This window comes from Siniperca chuatsi, linkage group LG3 (genome assembly GCF_020085105.1).
Source record: "Siniperca chuatsi isolate FFG_IHB_CAS linkage group LG3, ASM2008510v1, whole genome shotgun sequence".
In the NCBI taxonomy this organism is placed as follows: Eukaryota; Metazoa; Chordata; class Actinopteri; order Centrarchiformes; family Sinipercidae; genus Siniperca; species Siniperca chuatsi.
In genome coordinates, this window is record NC_058044.1 from 24,678,477 (window position 1) to 24,694,637 (window position 16,161).

The following is a 16,161-nucleotide window of genomic DNA, read 5'->3' on the forward strand; positions in this document are numbered from 1 at the left end:
TGAAACCATGCTGCGAAAGTAGCAGACCAGGCCCAGAACACACTTTTGACAATCAAACCAGGATTGTGAAAAGTTATGGAAGAAGGATTGTGAGCAAGAGAGCATTTGTATCCAAGGCAAAGGCTTTAGATGTTATGTGAAAACCATTCTGCGTCATGTGTTCACATGGAATACATATTACTTACATATGTAGGATGAAAAAGTACATCAAGGTCCATCCTGAGGGACCACCAAACAACCTCTAACCTGCAGTCAGGGAATAACTTAATGTAACTGTAGATTTTCTTAAGTACATGCCAGGGAATTTTTCCATGTGGACATTTCTGCTTTTAGAAAACCAAATGCCTGTGATTTTACATGGATGAAGATACAGTAATATCATGACATGTGCATGAATGAGATTAATGTGTATGATTGTGAATAAATGCTTAGTTAAAAACATTCTGGAAGACATGCTGATATTAGATTTACTGTGTGTGGATCTGAGCTGCATATTAATGAGCTGCTCTCTTCATGATAGACTGTAGTTTATATTTTCATCTTTCATCTTATAGGTTGTTTAGACATTGAACTTAATTCTGTGTTTATGGATTTGTAAGCAAATAGGTGCAGGCAAAGTGTTTTAACAAGTATTCAGTTTCAAATTGGCTCCAGCTCGAACGCTCCGCCTGCTCTCGCCGAGGATATTGACTTTCCCGCAAGTTAAAGTATTTAAATGTAGAGGGAGACAGATGCTGTATGTGGACTGGAGGCGACCACAAGAAATACACGTGTGGGAGGAAAGTTGACGTTGGAGTTTTACTATCTGTGCATCTTATAGAGACAGCTGTAGCACCAAGCTGCAACTGCACGGAAAACAAATAAAGCTGCAGAGGTGCTCGTGGGATTCATTCAACATTTTTTTTAATTTAATCACTAATTTTCAGGAAAATGCACGGTGCGCATCTGACCGCTGATGCGTAAAGATCCGTGCGTAAAACTTAAAATAATCGCCACTGCTCTGTCACAGAAAGTCAGAGAGGATTTATTTCGACTTGAAACCTTAATCAAGACCTTCATTACTGAGAGGGTGATTGACACGAAGAGGATTTGATGGGGGTCGTTTGGTGACAGCGACACTTTCTCCGGACTTTCAGTTTGGATTGGCAGCGCATTTAAATATACTGGACTTTTTATTGTATCAGTAGAGTGGAGAGTGGATCCTGCTCCGGCATGGGACCCTGACAGTTTTGGATCTCTTAATTGTCACGGCTATCAACTTCTATGTGTAACAAGAGGGGGATAAAACTGAGCTGAAATCCCCATCAGGAGGAACTTTATTTCCGAGAGCTTCCAGCACCGAATCAGTGGAGTATTCATGAAGCAATATTTGAACTATTACAAGATGAGGCTGAGAACATCGAGGTTAGGTTATCTGTAAGTAAAGAGGTGTTAAGATAATATAATTGCCAATGGAACTCATTGAATTCGAGCAACCGGTTGGACTTTAATCTTTTTTCTTTTTTCCTTCAGGTTAATTCAGTTCACGGCGCTTTGCTTTTACGCACAGGTAACCCACATTTTCACTTCAATAAAAAGCATTAATGTTTCGTAAAGTTCTATAATTAAGTAGGCAAAACTTAACCGTTATGCAGGCGCCGTGCTTAGCGGCTTATACTTCAGCGTCTCTGCATCTGCAATAGGCTGCAATAACAATGAAAACATTTTATTATGAGTGCTATGGCAATTGGCAACAATTCAAACATCTTGAAAAGAGGTAAGCTCCAGCCTAAAAAGTGATTGTTAAAACACATGTGTATGGAGAATGGCTGAATTGCGGAAAAAAAAGAAGTCAAGAAGGGGTGAAAGATCATCGGTGGTAAAAACAACATATCAGAGGGAAATGTCATCCCCGAGGGTCCATGAAAGCATCTCCAAAAAGATTCTGTGCAAGTCCAAATAAATGAAAGAAAAAGCAGGATGACTTATTAAATGTGATGAATGACATAATGAACTGTGGGCCTGGGCCTTGGCTACTCGACTGGCAAGCTCTAGTCTCCTCACAGCTGACAGTTTTCAGGCTTCCCCGAGTTGCAAGGTAAAATTCTGCGACATTAAAAAGTCATTTCGTATTTCTTGACATGTGTTTCCTTTTGTCTGACAGAACACTGTGCAGTCTCCTCCTAATTTCAAGCACCATGTCACCGAGCAGAGCCGGCTGTCGGACCGGATGAGCCGCAGGTTGACACGAACCTACCAGCTGTACAGCCGCACCAGCGGGAAACACGTCCAGGTCCTGGCCAACAAGAGGGTCAACGCCAACGGAGACGACGGAGCGGTGCACGGTAGGAAAAAAAATTAAAGAGTGATTTAGAAATTACACAATTTATAATTTCTAAAACCATAATTCAATATCCATTTAACCACTGTAAGACTTAGTAAGCGGCAGGACATGGGCAGTTAAGTTAATTTAATTTTTGAGAGAAATATAAAAACTATCGCGAGAATACGTCATGTAAATTACCTTTTGAACATTTAGCTAAATAGCCTAGCAACACCGTTACCTGAGGTGGCTTGTATAATTTCTTAGGCTGCATATTTAAACATAGTTATATACTATATAGCTGAACAGAGGTCCACATATGTTAATCCATTCAAGGAGAGCACTTTTTATTGTCTCTGAAATGATGAAGCAACTGTACTTGAAGCCCCTGCGTGTTATGGCCAGATCAATCCAAACCGATGACAGCTAAAGGCCATCGTTTCTTACATTTCTATGCCTTTAAATCTCAGGACAAACAATAAAATAGGTAGCATGTTCATCTTAAAAACACGGGAAGTGTTTAAATCCAATGGTGCGCGGGGCGGTGTTGAAAAGCAGTATAAATTATGTCGTTTTTGGCAGCCTGTATGAAAACGTTTGAGCCAAGAGAGACAGCAGTAGCAATTGTAAACATCGTTAGTGGCATCAGTGTTGCCTTCTTTTACGGCCTCATGAAGATGATTTATTTCTTAAGTGTGTTGGTAGTCTAGAAAGTCCTTGACACCTGTTATGATGGACTTTCTTTGCTTCTAGCAGGGAAAACTGCCTTAAACTTAAAGGGAGCAGAATTCCTGTCACTATTGGATTTTGGTGTGTCTAGCCATGTTTCCACCACAGCCACCACCATCCATCCACTTCTCAATGCCTGCTTTTTTGGAGGCTTTTTATGAGGAATTTTCATTGCATTACAACTCAATGTATGAGCGGTGAAGTCAGCATCTTCACTTTATACCTTTTCCTCTCCTTGCCTCTCCTGTGTGCTCTTTTGTCTTTTAAATTTCTCGGCCTACACACACATTCGCACAGAGGGAGAGAGAGTCAGTCATGCACACATTGGCTACACATCCTAAGTGGGTGTCACTATTGTAACTGGCCCAAATCTGGCCGCTGCTCTGTGCTTGTGGCTGTGTCCCTGACCGCAGTATTCTCACTCTCCTTTATCCCCAGTCTGAACTGCATCACAGCACAGCATTTACCGACGTTCAACAACAATCACGTCGTGCAAAATCACTATCATTTGGTGCTATTTTGGAAGGTTTGCATGCTTTGTTAAAGGCGACCACTGGATCATAAAAGGATTAAGAGGGAATTTATATGTCATCTTCATGATTCTGGTTCACTGGTCAGGATCGTTTCAAAACGATTTAATGCCATTTAATGATGACATGATGTAATTCCAGTTTATTATAGTGTCTGCCATAAATAAAGAGTACATTCAGAGGAAAGACGTGCCGAGCTCATTTGTCTCACACACTGTAACATCATAATCTGCATGCCTGCACCATGTCAGAACTGTGTCATCTCATTATTTGTGATCTGTTTTGTCTGTGCAGCTAAACTGGAGGTGGAGACGGACTCTTTTGGCAGTCGTATTCGCATTAAAGGGGTGAAGACAGGATACTACATATGTATGAACAAGAGGGGGAAGCTGATCGGCAAGGTAATCTGGAATTCATAGTTTTGTGGCTGCATATGACTACAGTAACATCTTGAAGTTTGTTTGTTTCTTGGAATTGTTATTCGAAATTTGCAGCTTATGGCGACACACTGTTGAGCCACATTCACAGCCAGAACAAATTTGATTTTGAGATTTGTCTGAGCAGCCCTCTTAAGGTTTCAAAGAGTATTTGATTGTTTTGATTGTCTGGAAATAAAGACGATGTTTCTGCTTCCTGGAATTTGTCCAAAATACCTCATATCCCCCCCTCCCCTTTCTTTCCCAGCGGAAAGGACGAGGCAAAGACTGCATCTTCACCGAGATTGTTCTGGAAAACAACTACACAGCGCTCCAGAACGCCAAGTACGAAGGCTGGTACATGGCTTTCACACGCAAGGGCCGTCCGAGGAAGGCCTCCAAGACCAAGCAGCACCAGAGGGAGGCCCACTTCATGAAGCGTCTACCCAGGGGACACTTGCTGAGCGAAAGGAGACCCTTTGATGTCCTTCCTCTCGCTGTCCCTGTGCACCCTTTCAGCAAGCGGACTAAACATTCCCATCACCAGCGCTCAGGGGGCCGCTGAGGACTGAAACCGGTGAGGGAGAACTGTGGACGAACCAGCACAGAAGAACCACTACAAGAGAAAACAAATGCTCCCAGAGAAATTAACTTTTACAGTCAAGTGCCCATACACTTTTTGCCTCATTTTGTGGACTTCTTTGTGTAATTCTTTGTACTGGATTGTATGTAACCACCACCTAATCTGCTAGTTATTTCCAATTCAGACAGACTTTAGGACAGATTTTTACTTATTAAATCCGGCGGCAATTAAAGTACTGAAGACCTCAACAATATTGTCATGAATGAAAACCTTTGGTTAGAAGTTAGCCAGCTCAGCAACAAAGAATGTTTAAAAGAGAAATGAGTACAATGAAGCTAGACACGGCAGCTATCTGTGGATTTTCTTGTGGTTACAGCATCTGAGTGTCAGTTGACATGCTATCTTGCCTTTAGGAGGCCATTCTGGAGAATTTCTAACCTGTTTTTTTCTACATATATGAATATATTTTTACTGTAAAAATGTAAATGACGTCAAATGATGGAAATATTTATTGTAGAGTGTATATTAAAACCACTAAAGAATCAGTTCACGAGCTGCTTGGCTTTTCTCTTGTGTAGTTGTTTTGGGATGGAAAGCTAGCATACATTGTTGGTTGCCCCCAAAAACTGTTGTTTTTTTTCTTCTTCTTCTTCAAGCTGGAGACCCAGATAACTGAGGGGCAATATCTGTGACAGGCTACTGAATTCAATGTGCTCAGCAAGTGAGACTTGGGCCTGAATGGCCTGAGCTATGCATTAAAAGCGATGAGGTCAGCCCACCATTTTGGCCCAAACAAAGGTTACCACCATGTAGTTGCATTTCTCACGATCGCACACCGTAACCCTCTGATCAAATGGGCCGTTTGTGAAACCTCATATAAAAGGGCATGTTATACAATAGTGGGTTCGAATAATAACACGAGGAGGGGTCAGTTATCAAAAAGAAGCCAGTCACACAGGGAGGGGTAAGGGGTTGGAGGGAGGGGGGTTTGCAGAGAGGGAGTTGAGGGGTTGCAGAAAAAGCAGCAGGGCCTATGTGGCAAAATGTGGCATCGGCTGAAAGAGGGGGAATGGCTGGGAAGAGGCATTTGGGAATGAAAGGGAGGCAGAAAAGAAACCCTCTTCCCAGAAGCAGTTGAGCATGACCATCAGAGGCCAAACGACAGGGGAGGAAGAAGACCCTGAACAGAGGGACTCGGCTGCTCTCACAGTGCATGAGCTGGATGTCCAATTTGTTAGTTGGTGTTTGCTGCCGCAGGAATTTGTTTTGACAGTAGCTCGAGCTCTAAAGACTAAAGCATTAAACTAAATAACCAAAATTAAGACCTCAGAATGAATGCTTGGTATTTAGGGCATCTGCTCAACAACAGCATAAAATTCTTACACGATATATTTAAGTAGTATATATTGACAACCAAACAGGCAAACACTACCTAATCAAGTATGTATAACTGCATTTTTGTCAAAAGTTTTTTAAAAAATCTGTCAAGTCCTTCACAAGAATTTGCAAAACAACAGGACAGGCTGGGTTTAAAATGTTTTCTTATATTCCTATTCTTTCCATCTGGAAGAAGACAAAGCACAATAGTGAGAGAGACCTGTGGTTTTGTCTCTGCTTTTTGCACTTGCTCTCCGGGTTTGGACAAGTGGTAAAAAATGCAAGGAATCACAAGGTTGAAACAATCTATATTTAAATGCCATTGTCTCTTTTAAACAGCACTGTTCTTTTTTTATCCACTGTCTAAGTATTTCTGACTGGACAGAGTTTTTTCTGAATTGAATTTGGTGAAAAAGTAGTACATTATCCCATTTTGAAGCATGTATCTATACAATTATGTTTCTTCTGTACATGTCATACACATAGACTTCAAAAATCCAAAAGCGTGAAATACCGTCTTTATGTTTGTCCTTGTTAGACAATAATATGAAATCCATTTGGAACAATGCCCTGCAACAATTGCACCTTTTTCTAACTTGTGTCTATGGAGTTTTAGCTAGAGACCACAGGGTCAGAGTGACCCTCTATTGTAAAGGGAAACAGTAACACTAGCTTGCTCGCTGACCAAAGTTTCAGTAATGGCTTTCAGGGTGGCCCACTACATGCAAGGAACATGAGGGTATTCAGTTAACACAAATGGGATGTACTCGTAACAGTGACCCCGGAACGAACAGGGATGAGCATTGTGTGTTTTGAGTGTTTTACAAGGACATCAATGAAAGGAGGGTGGTAGGTTATGTGACCCCCATCAAAATTGCTCCCTAGTAAGTTTGGTAACAAGAAGCAAAAATAGACACTGTTGTAATACAATTATAAATTTCCCTACAAAGATTGTTTGAAGATGTTAAATTATTTGAAAGAAATAATTTGGGAAATCACTCATGGTTCAGCTACAAAGTTAATAAATCTGGTTGTGAGACTGCGTCTACATGTAATATATTTTACTAAGTATGTCTGTATCAAATATAAATGGCAGGAAAAATTTCAACACTAACACCTCTAATAAATGGACCGCAATTAGAAAACACAATTAGAAGCATTACACCATTGACAAGGCACTGTGCAAAGTTCTTCTTAAGGAAGGAAAATAAAAATAAAAGAGAGCTCACATGTGACTGGAAAATGACGCAGTGAGGCTCTGCTTTAAATGCAACGCAGAATTATTCTCTTGCTCCCACAGTCAGAATTCACTGAGTTTTGCAGTCGGCATCCCCTTCACCGGTCCCCTTCAGTTTCTTCAGCTCCTTCAGTAGCTCCTGTTCAAGGGTTAAGATCTCTTTGGGTTTCTTGTACTGGACAAGAGAGAAGAAAAATAATTACTTCAACATTCTCCCCATCTCCCTCCTGCAAATCCCTCACTGTCATCAATGTTAAAAGAGTGCGCAATATATATAGCAAATATCGCAAAAAGAGCAATTATCACAGGCATAAAAAAATGTTGTTGTAATGTCAAAAAACCTAGGAGTAAGTGACAGGTGCACAGAGGGAAAACTGGAGTACAAAATCTAACAACAAAAAAAAAACACTGGCATCTCATCCTCATAATCTGCATAAAATGCTTTAATAGACAAAGCTCAACTTTTATGTCATAACGTAAAGATTGTTTAAAAAGTATCTAATGCCAGTAAGGATGATAGTTTCTAGGAGATTTCCTTTGGATTTGTAACAAATTGTGTATATTTTTTCAGTTACTTTTGCAATTATTCAGATTGCTGAGCTGATACTGGGTGCTGGCATTCAACATTATATTTAAATTAGGTAACATAACATTAGAGGTGTAGAATCATTTATTTTTCATTGTTGTGTAGAACTTACGCTGACAATTAAAGTGTTGTTGGCATGAGTGAAGCTCACGGCAGAGCTGTCCAATGGCAGCTGACTGCGATCTAAATCAAGAACACTGAACTTCTTATAATACCTGCAAAGACATGGAGAGGATGTCATAAGTTCATCACACCACTGTATAGACTAATGTATTGTAAACAGTGCCATCTATAGGGAAGACACAAGGATTACATGCAACAAGTGTACAACACTGGAATGAAAAGAACCAGTGTTCTCATGCAAATTTACTTTTTGTTTGAGGTTTTTATGACAATGCATCTCTCAGATGGCTCAACAGAAACACTGAAGACATCTTTGGGGTAGGGAAGGTTGCGGATTCTCCACTGAAAGCTGGTCTTTGTGTCTTTACGCGTGAACACAGGCTGTGGAAACAGAAACATTCAAATCCACTTTACAGACATTATATTTACTAGTGTTTTCTTTAAAAGGAATTAGAAAATAGATTTGTTCAACTGTAATTCTAAAGTCAAAGTCATAGAGAACATAGAAGAAAACTCACATTGGAGCAGTTCTCCTTGATCACCTCTGAATCCAAAGAAGTGACAGGGCCTGCAAGTGGCTCCCCAACCTCTACCTGCCATTGGCCCTGAGATCCAAGTGTGCTTTTATGACGCCACTTTCGTACTGAAAAGTATCAAACGTACCAAACATAAACAGCCATTAAAATTCAGAACACCAGCAGCTACATGCTGCTGTCTAAAACTCAAAACCTGTTGCTTACCAATGAGCTCATCTGTATTCAAGTCATACTCTTCTGCCATTTCTTTTCCATCTGTAAAGAGGTAGTGGATCTTCCTTTTTCCTGGAGGTGGATTTTGTAAAGATGTATCATACAAACTAGAAAACAACACAAAAAACCAAACAAAAAACCAGAACACTATAATGTGAACTAATCCAGCATTACGTGGATTATGTGATCATGTGAGTACAAGATTTAATTCAGTTTTTTGTCAAATAAAAACAGCTCCAATTGCTGTACACAGAAACCAGCATGGATAGATTAAGGATACTGTCTCAGGGATTAGTGTAAAGTGAGCAGAGATGCTAACAGGAAGCTAGACCAGACTCGTTGATTAGAGAGATCTCACAATTAGCTAGCGTTAGATGCTTTAATGAGATGCTTATCTAGTCTGTAGACGCCCAGAGAGCAGAGCCACGTTGTACCTCTTTTTTAGGTCACAGTCGTTTCAGAAATGGTGCTATTTTGGCGACGTATTGTTGATAAATTATAAACACGTCTTTTACTGTATGTGTTTTACGGTCTATCTATATTAAAACAATGTGTATAATATCCTGGTGGGCCAGTTGTGCCACTTGCTTGTTGCCTAGTAACATTAATGTTAGATGGAAAGGTAGCTAACGTTAACAGTCTGAGTTGATGAAAATAACTAACTTTAGGCAAAACGAGACTCATTCTCATTCTGGCGAGTTGACAAAAGCAAATCTTTAAAAACGTGTTTTTCTTCTTTGTAAGTTACTCACCATCGTGTATCAAAGCTGTTTTCTTTGATGATTTTAGGATATCAATCCAGCTCTGCACAGCCATGTTTCTAAAGATGTGTCTGCTGCACAGGGCCGCTTCCGGACTCAACCCGTAACCACAGCAACCGAGGTCGGTCGATACCGGTCGCTACACAAATTAAATAGGAAAATATTTATAGAATTAATTAAAACTTTTTAATTGTAAAATGTATTAACAACCATGGTGTAATATGTAGATTTGGGGTATAATTCAGATACAAATTTTAACAAAACTACGCCAATTCATTGACCCGGAAGTGAAACATTTTAATCATATGTTGTCCGGTTTTCATGGTTAAGTGTACGTATGGTTCAATCTGAACAGGGGTAAGAGCCAAAATATTACAGTTTAAAGAGTTTCTGCTTCAAATATACAATTGCATTTTGGATATGTAGGGATGAATTAAAGCCTAATTTAAATATGGAGTGAAAATGATAATTGAAATAGTCTAAATACCGACTGTTTGCTGTTTGTAACGTTATCGTAAGCTAAAGGTAGTTAACGTTAGCTAACACTATATTGCTGTAACAAAGAACGATTTCTCAGCCTGTTTTATGAAGCAGGATTAACTGCTGTGTTAGCTAGCTGGATATCATCACTGAGTACGCGCCGAAACAGCTCCCACTTTTTGCTATTCCTGTGTTCAAATTTCATACTAACCTATATACAATACGTTACTCATACTATGAAGTATACACTAATGTTGACAATGCAGAGCAGTTGTACGAGAAATGTACTTTACTGTTTTGTACTAACTGTAAGGTATTTGAGATAACAGGCGTCAATCAAGTTGCAGTGGTGGAATGGCACAAAGTACATTTACTTCAGTACTGTAGGACAAATTTGAGGTCCATGTACGTCACTTGAGTGTTTCGATTTTATGCTAGTGAAATATCCACAACCCTTCAGAGGGAATTATTGTATTGTTTACTACATTTATGTGACAGCTACAGTTAAGAGTTACTTTGCAGATTAATACTTTACTTCCAACATGAATGATCATGTCACCAATTCATATGTGTTGTTAATATAGATTAAACTAATAGTTTTTAAAGTTATTAAAATTAGCTCCTTCTTGACCAGAAACAACATCAAAATGCAACTTACACATTAATGCATTAGTAATAGTAAGCCGGTATTATATTAATAGTAATATTCAATAATATAACACTGACAGGGGGCGTTCTGTCTTCATAATGTCATAATGTGTGTTTTTACTTTTGATACTTAAGTACATTTAGATGATAATACTTACATACTTTTACTTAATTACTTTTTTGAATGCATGACCTTTAATGTAGTATTTTGACAGTGGAAATTACTATCAAACTGTAACTTTTAAAAACCATGGCAGAATTCAAAATATGAAAAGCAAACAAATAGCAGCCAAAAAAAAAAGGTTTTCAAAGCTTTAATACTTAAATCCAGTCAATTTTCCAGTGTGAACTCACTACATACTCAGATACTGTTAGAATAAGTATATTGTAGTGTAACATTAGTTGTACACAGCTTATGTTTCAGATTTGCGGATGGGTTTTACTCTGCAAAGTTAAAGATAATTTCATTCTGCTTCATGTCACAGGCCACTGGCGCCCCCCTTTAAGAGACAAGATGGAGCCTCGTCACGGGATTATGAAAGCCTTTCCCAAAGTTAAAAGAGCCAAAGTGTTATATGGAAAGGATGCTCCCCCAGTAAAGAAGAAACCTGATGAATGTGATGTCACAGGTTGTTACTGTGTTTGTGTTTGCGTGTGTGTGTGTGTGTGTGACTGAAAAAAATGTGAATTAAAAAAATACAGGAAGCTGTGCAAGAGAGATAGATTAAGAGAAAAACAAATAACACTAAACTGATAACACTAAAGCAAAAGCCATAAAATGCAACATATTCGCTCATTGTAATGTGTACCCTTTCTTCTGTCCCAGGAAACACTTTTAATGGTGTCACAGTGTACATCCTGCCTGCTGGAATAGGAAATGCCAGATGCCAGATCTTCCAAAGACAAATTCAGCAGAATGGAGGACGGACGGAGAGTTCACTGTGTCCTAGTGTCACTCATGTTGTTGTAGATGACAACATGGACATGGACAGGGCTCTGCGCTTACTGAGAGTGGATTGTATGCCCTCTGGAGTCCAGCTGCTGAAATGCACTTGGTTGAGCTTGTGCATCAGTGAGAAACAAATGCTGGATGTTGCCAGCTACAGCCTTCTTTTACCCAAGAGGTTAATGACCTAATAGTACTTTTTTAGAATGTTTCCAGTTTATCACATACATAGACTTGTGCTTGTCAATACACTACAGAGAAGCTAGCCATGGTGAAAGTGTATCTACTTTTCACTTGTTCATCACATTTACCACTTAAAATTGAAGTATTTACAAAACTGCGTTGACATTGAGACAGCAAATATATGTTAGATAATTCAAGGAGTCTTCAGTCTTATAACATCTTTTAATGTTCTCTCCACTTAGGGAATCTGAAACACGGCATGAAAATATTAAAGAAGAGTTGCCGAATGTCAAGCCTGCTGCAGAAACTATTGCACAGCCTGTGTCTGATCAAACCAAGCATGAGGAAACCATGGACATGGTAGGTTTCCAGGTCATGTGTAGAAAAAACAGTTTTACACATTTCTTTTCCAGTCTTTCAGTCAGTAGTAATTTGGTGCAATAAGGGACAAAAGCTAGACCTTGGACACATAAAAACAACAAGTCTGTGTGTGTTGGATTGTTATTATAGTTTTACATTACATTTTACTCTCAGATAGTCCCAGACACCAAAGAGGAAGTGCAAAGAGAGGAAGACGGGGTCTCTCAGAGTGACCTGGAAGCTCTCATCACTGGCCAGCACCCCAAAATGGAGACCTCTGACCCCAGCCTTGACCCTAGTCCAGACTCTGCTGCTCAGAAGGTGGTCTCAGGGAAGTGGGTCTGTGCCCAGTCCTCTCAGTCCAAAACTCATAACTTCAACAAGCACATCACAGACAAACTAGAAGTGCTGGCCAAGGCCTACACACACCAGGGGGACAAGTGGAGGGCGCTGGGCTACTCCAAGGCTGTCATCGCACTGAAGAGTTACCACAAGCCTATTACATCATATCAGGTAACCTATTGCAGATGCTTTTAATATTATGTTGTTAGTAGTGTCAGTAATGCGTATAGTTATCAGATGTACTGCAGCAAGTACTTTTTGTTGGAGGACAGGTAATTACACAGATTATTTTTAGTCCCCAGTACAGGGATTATTTAGCATATATTCCTTTTTAACCAGAACCTTTTTTCATTTGTTTTAGGAGGCTTGTCAGATCCCAGGAATTGGAAAACGCATGGCCGACAAAATTGATGAGATCATGGAGAGCGGTCACCTGCGGAAGCTAGATCACATCGGGGAGGCTGTGCCAGTGTTGGAGCTCTTTAGTAACATCTGGGGCGCAGGAGCTAAAACTGCACAGCTGTGGTACCAACACGTAAGGCGTGCACACACACACACACATCGAATCAAAATATTACAAGCATACTTGAATTTGAAGTGAAAGCTTCAAGTTGAAGGACTTCCTCTTTTGTGACAAGGCTGTTTTATCTACCTGTAGGCTATTCACATCAAAGTACAATTTACAACACGGTGGCAAGATATCCGGTTGTACTAAAAGATATGTCTGATAATAGAAATACAGTCCAGAATGAAACTCTGGATTATAGCCTGCCTAATAAATCGGCCGGGCTGATAGAGTACCAATATTAGCTTATTGCATATATATTGGTATTTGCGTATATGTTGTCTGATAAGTTACAAGAAATTGCAGTGCAGAAAGGCCAAAGATACAGTATGTTTGAGGTATAAGAAACAGTGTCTCCAACACATAATTTATCCGCCAGAGAGCACTGACAAGTGTATTTTTAAACTGTGAAATGTCCCACTCAGTACTTATTTTGACTTAACTCTTTAAAAACCAAATTGAAGAGATCCTTATCTAAAAATGTTTATATTATATGATAAAACATATATATGGTTATATCATTATCAGATTATACAAACTCTCAAATATTGATGTAAGTATCGTCCTCAAAAATCTGGTATCTGTTGCGCTATGGATCCCATTTAATTAGGAGCTTCTTCATCTGAGGCTTTTATTATTCAAGGTACTTTCATTTGACATTCTACAGCACAGGGCTGCACAATGAAATTAAAGTTGTGTCCCCCTTCACGCTTCACGCACAGAACATATATACAAATATTTAATATTAGAATAGAATAAAAACAATATACACAGTTCCTTATAAACATATATTATACAAAGATAACAGTAAAAAAACAAGTTTGAAAGTGTGCCCTCTTCATCGGAATCCTTAGGAATAGTAGTCAAACTGGGAGCTATAGTATTTAATCCTAATTAATTGACTAACTAAGGCAAGAAGGAAATGGGAGGCAAATGTCTAATAAATAGCATTCTGTAGTCTTTTGAAGATTTTCTTAAAAATGTTATTTGTCTTTTAGGGTTTTCGCACATTGGAGGACATCCGCACAAAAGCCCACCTGAGCAACACTCAGAAAATAGGACTCAAGCACTACGATGACTTTCTAGACCGGATGCCCAGAGAAGAAGCAGCAGCAATTGAGAAAGTGGTAATGCATCTTAATTTGTCGTAATATCTACATGTATGATTCTAGGATGACAACTGAAATATGTTAAGTCAAGTTTACATAGAGGTGTGATATCTTTGAAAAAGATTCCCCCTCTAGCCCTCAAAAATGTGGAAGCAGAAGGCTTGAAGTAGGAAAAAGTTTGTGTCAGCTTTCCCTGACTGCTTGGTAATGGGAAAACCAGACTGTGTTCTCACTAAGTGGAGCATCCCAAAGGGGAAAACTAACTCTTGAAACTTGCTGCATCTTGAGTTAGCCAGATACCTGTTCACTCCAGAGCGTTGAGTACAACGCTAGTTGTTTTCATATTGTATTACTTGGATTTTCTTTTTCCTCCAAAGCTGCCAGATAGAAAGTGCACATGAGATAGATGACTAAAGCATGTGTACTCCCTCGGGCTTGTCAAAATAATATATGATGCTTCAGCGAACCTACCTCCCAGTATTTGGCTGGAAACAGGTAAAAGCTTACTTGTTTGCCTCTGTGTGTGTGTGTGGGGGGGGGGGGCGACGACATACAAGGTAAACACCTTGCTTTTCTATTACTGAGATGCCAAAGATTTAATAAAGCTCCATCACTCAAAGATAGATGATAGCCTCTATTCTGTGTCTTTTTGGGGGGTGTGTGCAGGTGAGGGATGCTACCCAGGCCATAGACCCAAACCTGGTGGCAATGGCATGTGGATCCTACCGCCGGAGAAAGGCCACGTGTGGAGATGTTGACATACTTATATCTCATCCTGATGGCAAGTCCCACAAGGGCATTTTCAGCAAAGTGTTACAGAGCCTCCATGAAAGTGGTAAGCTCCATCTTTTTTTAGGTGCTAAGGTATTTCCTCATGTCTTATTCATAGGTTTGTTTTCCTTCAGAGACACTGAAAAACCCAACTGTTTATTTCTAAGGGTTTTTGACAGACGACCTGGTGAGCCACGAGGAGAATGGAGAGCAGAAGAAGTACTTGGGTGTGTGCCGTTTGCCAGGACCCAGCCACCGCCATCGCAGGCTGGACATCATCGTAGTGCCCTACAATGAGTTTGCCTGTGCTCTCATGTATTTCACCGGGTCGGCACACTTCAACCGCTCAATGAGAGCCCTGGCAAAGACAAAAAACATGAGCTTATCAGAGCACTCACTGAACAAAGATGTGGTGCGACAGGGTAACTTGAAGGTGTATGGCGGCACTCCACTCGCTACACCGACAGAGAAGGATGTTTTTAGTCTTTTAGGCATACCGTACAGAGAGGCTCATGAAAGGGACTGGTGATGATTTGCCAGTCACCAAGCCAATCACAATGCCTTGTCTGGTTTTATGGTGATGATGATGAATGATCGACAATGGAAACTGCTCAAAAAACAAATTTTAAGGATGTTTTTACTGCTCCACAGATCATGCAAGATCCCTGTTTGACTTGAATGCTAATTTTACTTTACAGATTAAAGGTTGGGTTAACTCAAGTCTCAAAACCAACATATCTTCTCACTTAACCCTAGTTGTATCTGTCCCTACAGATTGTTTAAGTGGTATGTGCCGAGGTTTTGAGATGTCCATTTCTAAAACTTCTGCTACCACCCCAATACAATACAATGAATGGGATTTTGTTGTAGGGTCCACAGCCTTTAAAAATTATAATTTTTATTTTGTGCGGACGGTTTCTTCAGCAGAAGGTAGTTGGATTAAGCTGAGTAACTAAGAACATTGTTAAAAAAGAAGCTGCTGTTAGATTGTACAAATGTCAATTTGTAAAACTTCCATTATACAAGACTGGCAGCAAAAATTTCAAAGGTGAATATCTCAAAACAGTTAAATCCAAAACTATCTGCAGGGCTAGATACCACTATAGGTAAGTGGAAAAGTGTGTGATTTTGCAAGTAGAGTGAACTGGCACATTTTACTATAGGATATGCTTGACACTGTATATTTTATGAAAGCTGAGTAATAATAATAAAACATACTAAAGGGTCATAGCAAATCTCTTCCCGCTTCTTTCTTAATTTTTCAGAACTGCACATTAGTTTACTTAGAACGAAGACAGATTTTTATTTGCAGTGTAAACTGGCTTGTACACTAGTGAGATAATGAGTATGAATTTGACTGGCGT

At 39.6% G+C, this 16,161-nt stretch overlaps 3 protein-coding genes across 3 annotated transcripts; 2 read left to right on the forward strand and 1 right to left on the reverse strand.

Moving 5' to 3' along the window:
* Positions 1–506: 506 nt before the first annotated feature.
* On the forward strand, positions 507–5,105 carry fgf8b (fibroblast growth factor 8b). Its single transcript, XM_044190682.1, has 5 exons — positions 507–1,416; positions 1,513–1,549; positions 2,144–2,324; positions 3,856–3,962; positions 4,246–5,105. The coding sequence occupies exons 1-5, from the start codon at positions 1,358–1,360 to the stop codon at positions 4,540–4,542; spliced, it is 681 nt and encodes a 226-aa protein (XP_044046617.1). The 5' UTR covers positions 507–1,357; the 3' UTR covers positions 4,543–5,105.
* Positions 5,106–6,228: 1,123 nt separating this feature from the next.
* Positions 6,229–9,532, reverse strand: dpcd (deleted in primary ciliary dyskinesia homolog (mouse)). The gene is made up of 6 exons (XM_044190683.1): positions 9,385–9,532; positions 8,624–8,704; positions 8,402–8,526; positions 8,131–8,264; positions 7,873–7,975; positions 6,229–7,349 (listed from the first exon to the last, which is right to left on the reverse strand). Exons 1-6 carry the CDS (start codon positions 9,446–9,448, stop codon positions 7,245–7,247), a joined length of 612 nt encoding a protein of 203 aa, XP_044046618.1. The 5' UTR covers positions 9,449–9,532; the 3' UTR covers positions 6,229–7,244.
* Positions 9,533–9,615: 83 nt separating this feature from the next.
* poll (polymerase (DNA directed), lambda) lies at positions 9,616–16,032 on the forward strand. The gene is made up of 9 exons (XM_044190664.1): positions 9,616–9,750; positions 11,007–11,150; positions 11,348–11,645; positions 11,893–12,010; positions 12,185–12,523; positions 12,714–12,887; positions 13,916–14,044; positions 14,693–14,861; positions 14,965–16,032. Exons 2-9 carry the CDS (start codon positions 11,036–11,038, stop codon positions 15,324–15,326), a joined length of 1,704 nt encoding a protein of 567 aa, XP_044046599.1. The 5' UTR covers positions 9,616–9,750; positions 11,007–11,035; the 3' UTR covers positions 15,327–16,032.
* Positions 16,033–16,161: the final 129 nt, after the last annotated feature.

Coding starts and splice junctions, on each gene's coding strand:
- dpcd (XM_044190683.1), bottom strand. CDS start 9,448: ATGGCTGTGCAGAGCTGGATTGATATCCTAAAATCATCAAAGAAAACA. Junction 8,705..9,384: donor AACAGCTTTGATACACGATG/GTGAGTAACTTA, acceptor ATCCACCTCCAG/GAAAAAGGAAGATCCACTAC. Junction 8,527..8,623: donor GAATACAGATGAGCTCATTG/GTAAGCAACAGG, acceptor GATACTTTTCAG/TACGAAAGTGGCGTCATAAA.
- poll (XM_044190664.1), top strand. CDS start 11,036: ATGGAGCCTCGTCACGGGATTATGAAAGCCTTTCCCAAAGTTAAAAGA. Junction 11,151..11,347: donor TGATGAATGTGATGTCACAG/GTTGTTACTGTG, acceptor CTTCTGTCCCAG/GAAACACTTTTAATGGTGTC. Junction 14,045..14,692: donor CAGCAGCAATTGAGAAAGTG/GTAATGCATCTT, acceptor GGGTGTGTGCAG/GTGAGGGATGCTACCCAGGC.
- fgf8b (XM_044190682.1), top strand. CDS start 1,358: ATGAAGCAATATTTGAACTATTACAAGATGAGGCTGAGAACATCGAGG. Junction 1,550..2,143: donor CGCTTTGCTTTTACGCACAG/GTAACCCACATT, acceptor TTTGTCTGACAG/AACACTGTGCAGTCTCCTCC. Junction 2,325..3,855: donor AGACGACGGAGCGGTGCACG/GTAGGAAAAAAA, acceptor TTGTCTGTGCAG/CTAAACTGGAGGTGGAGACG.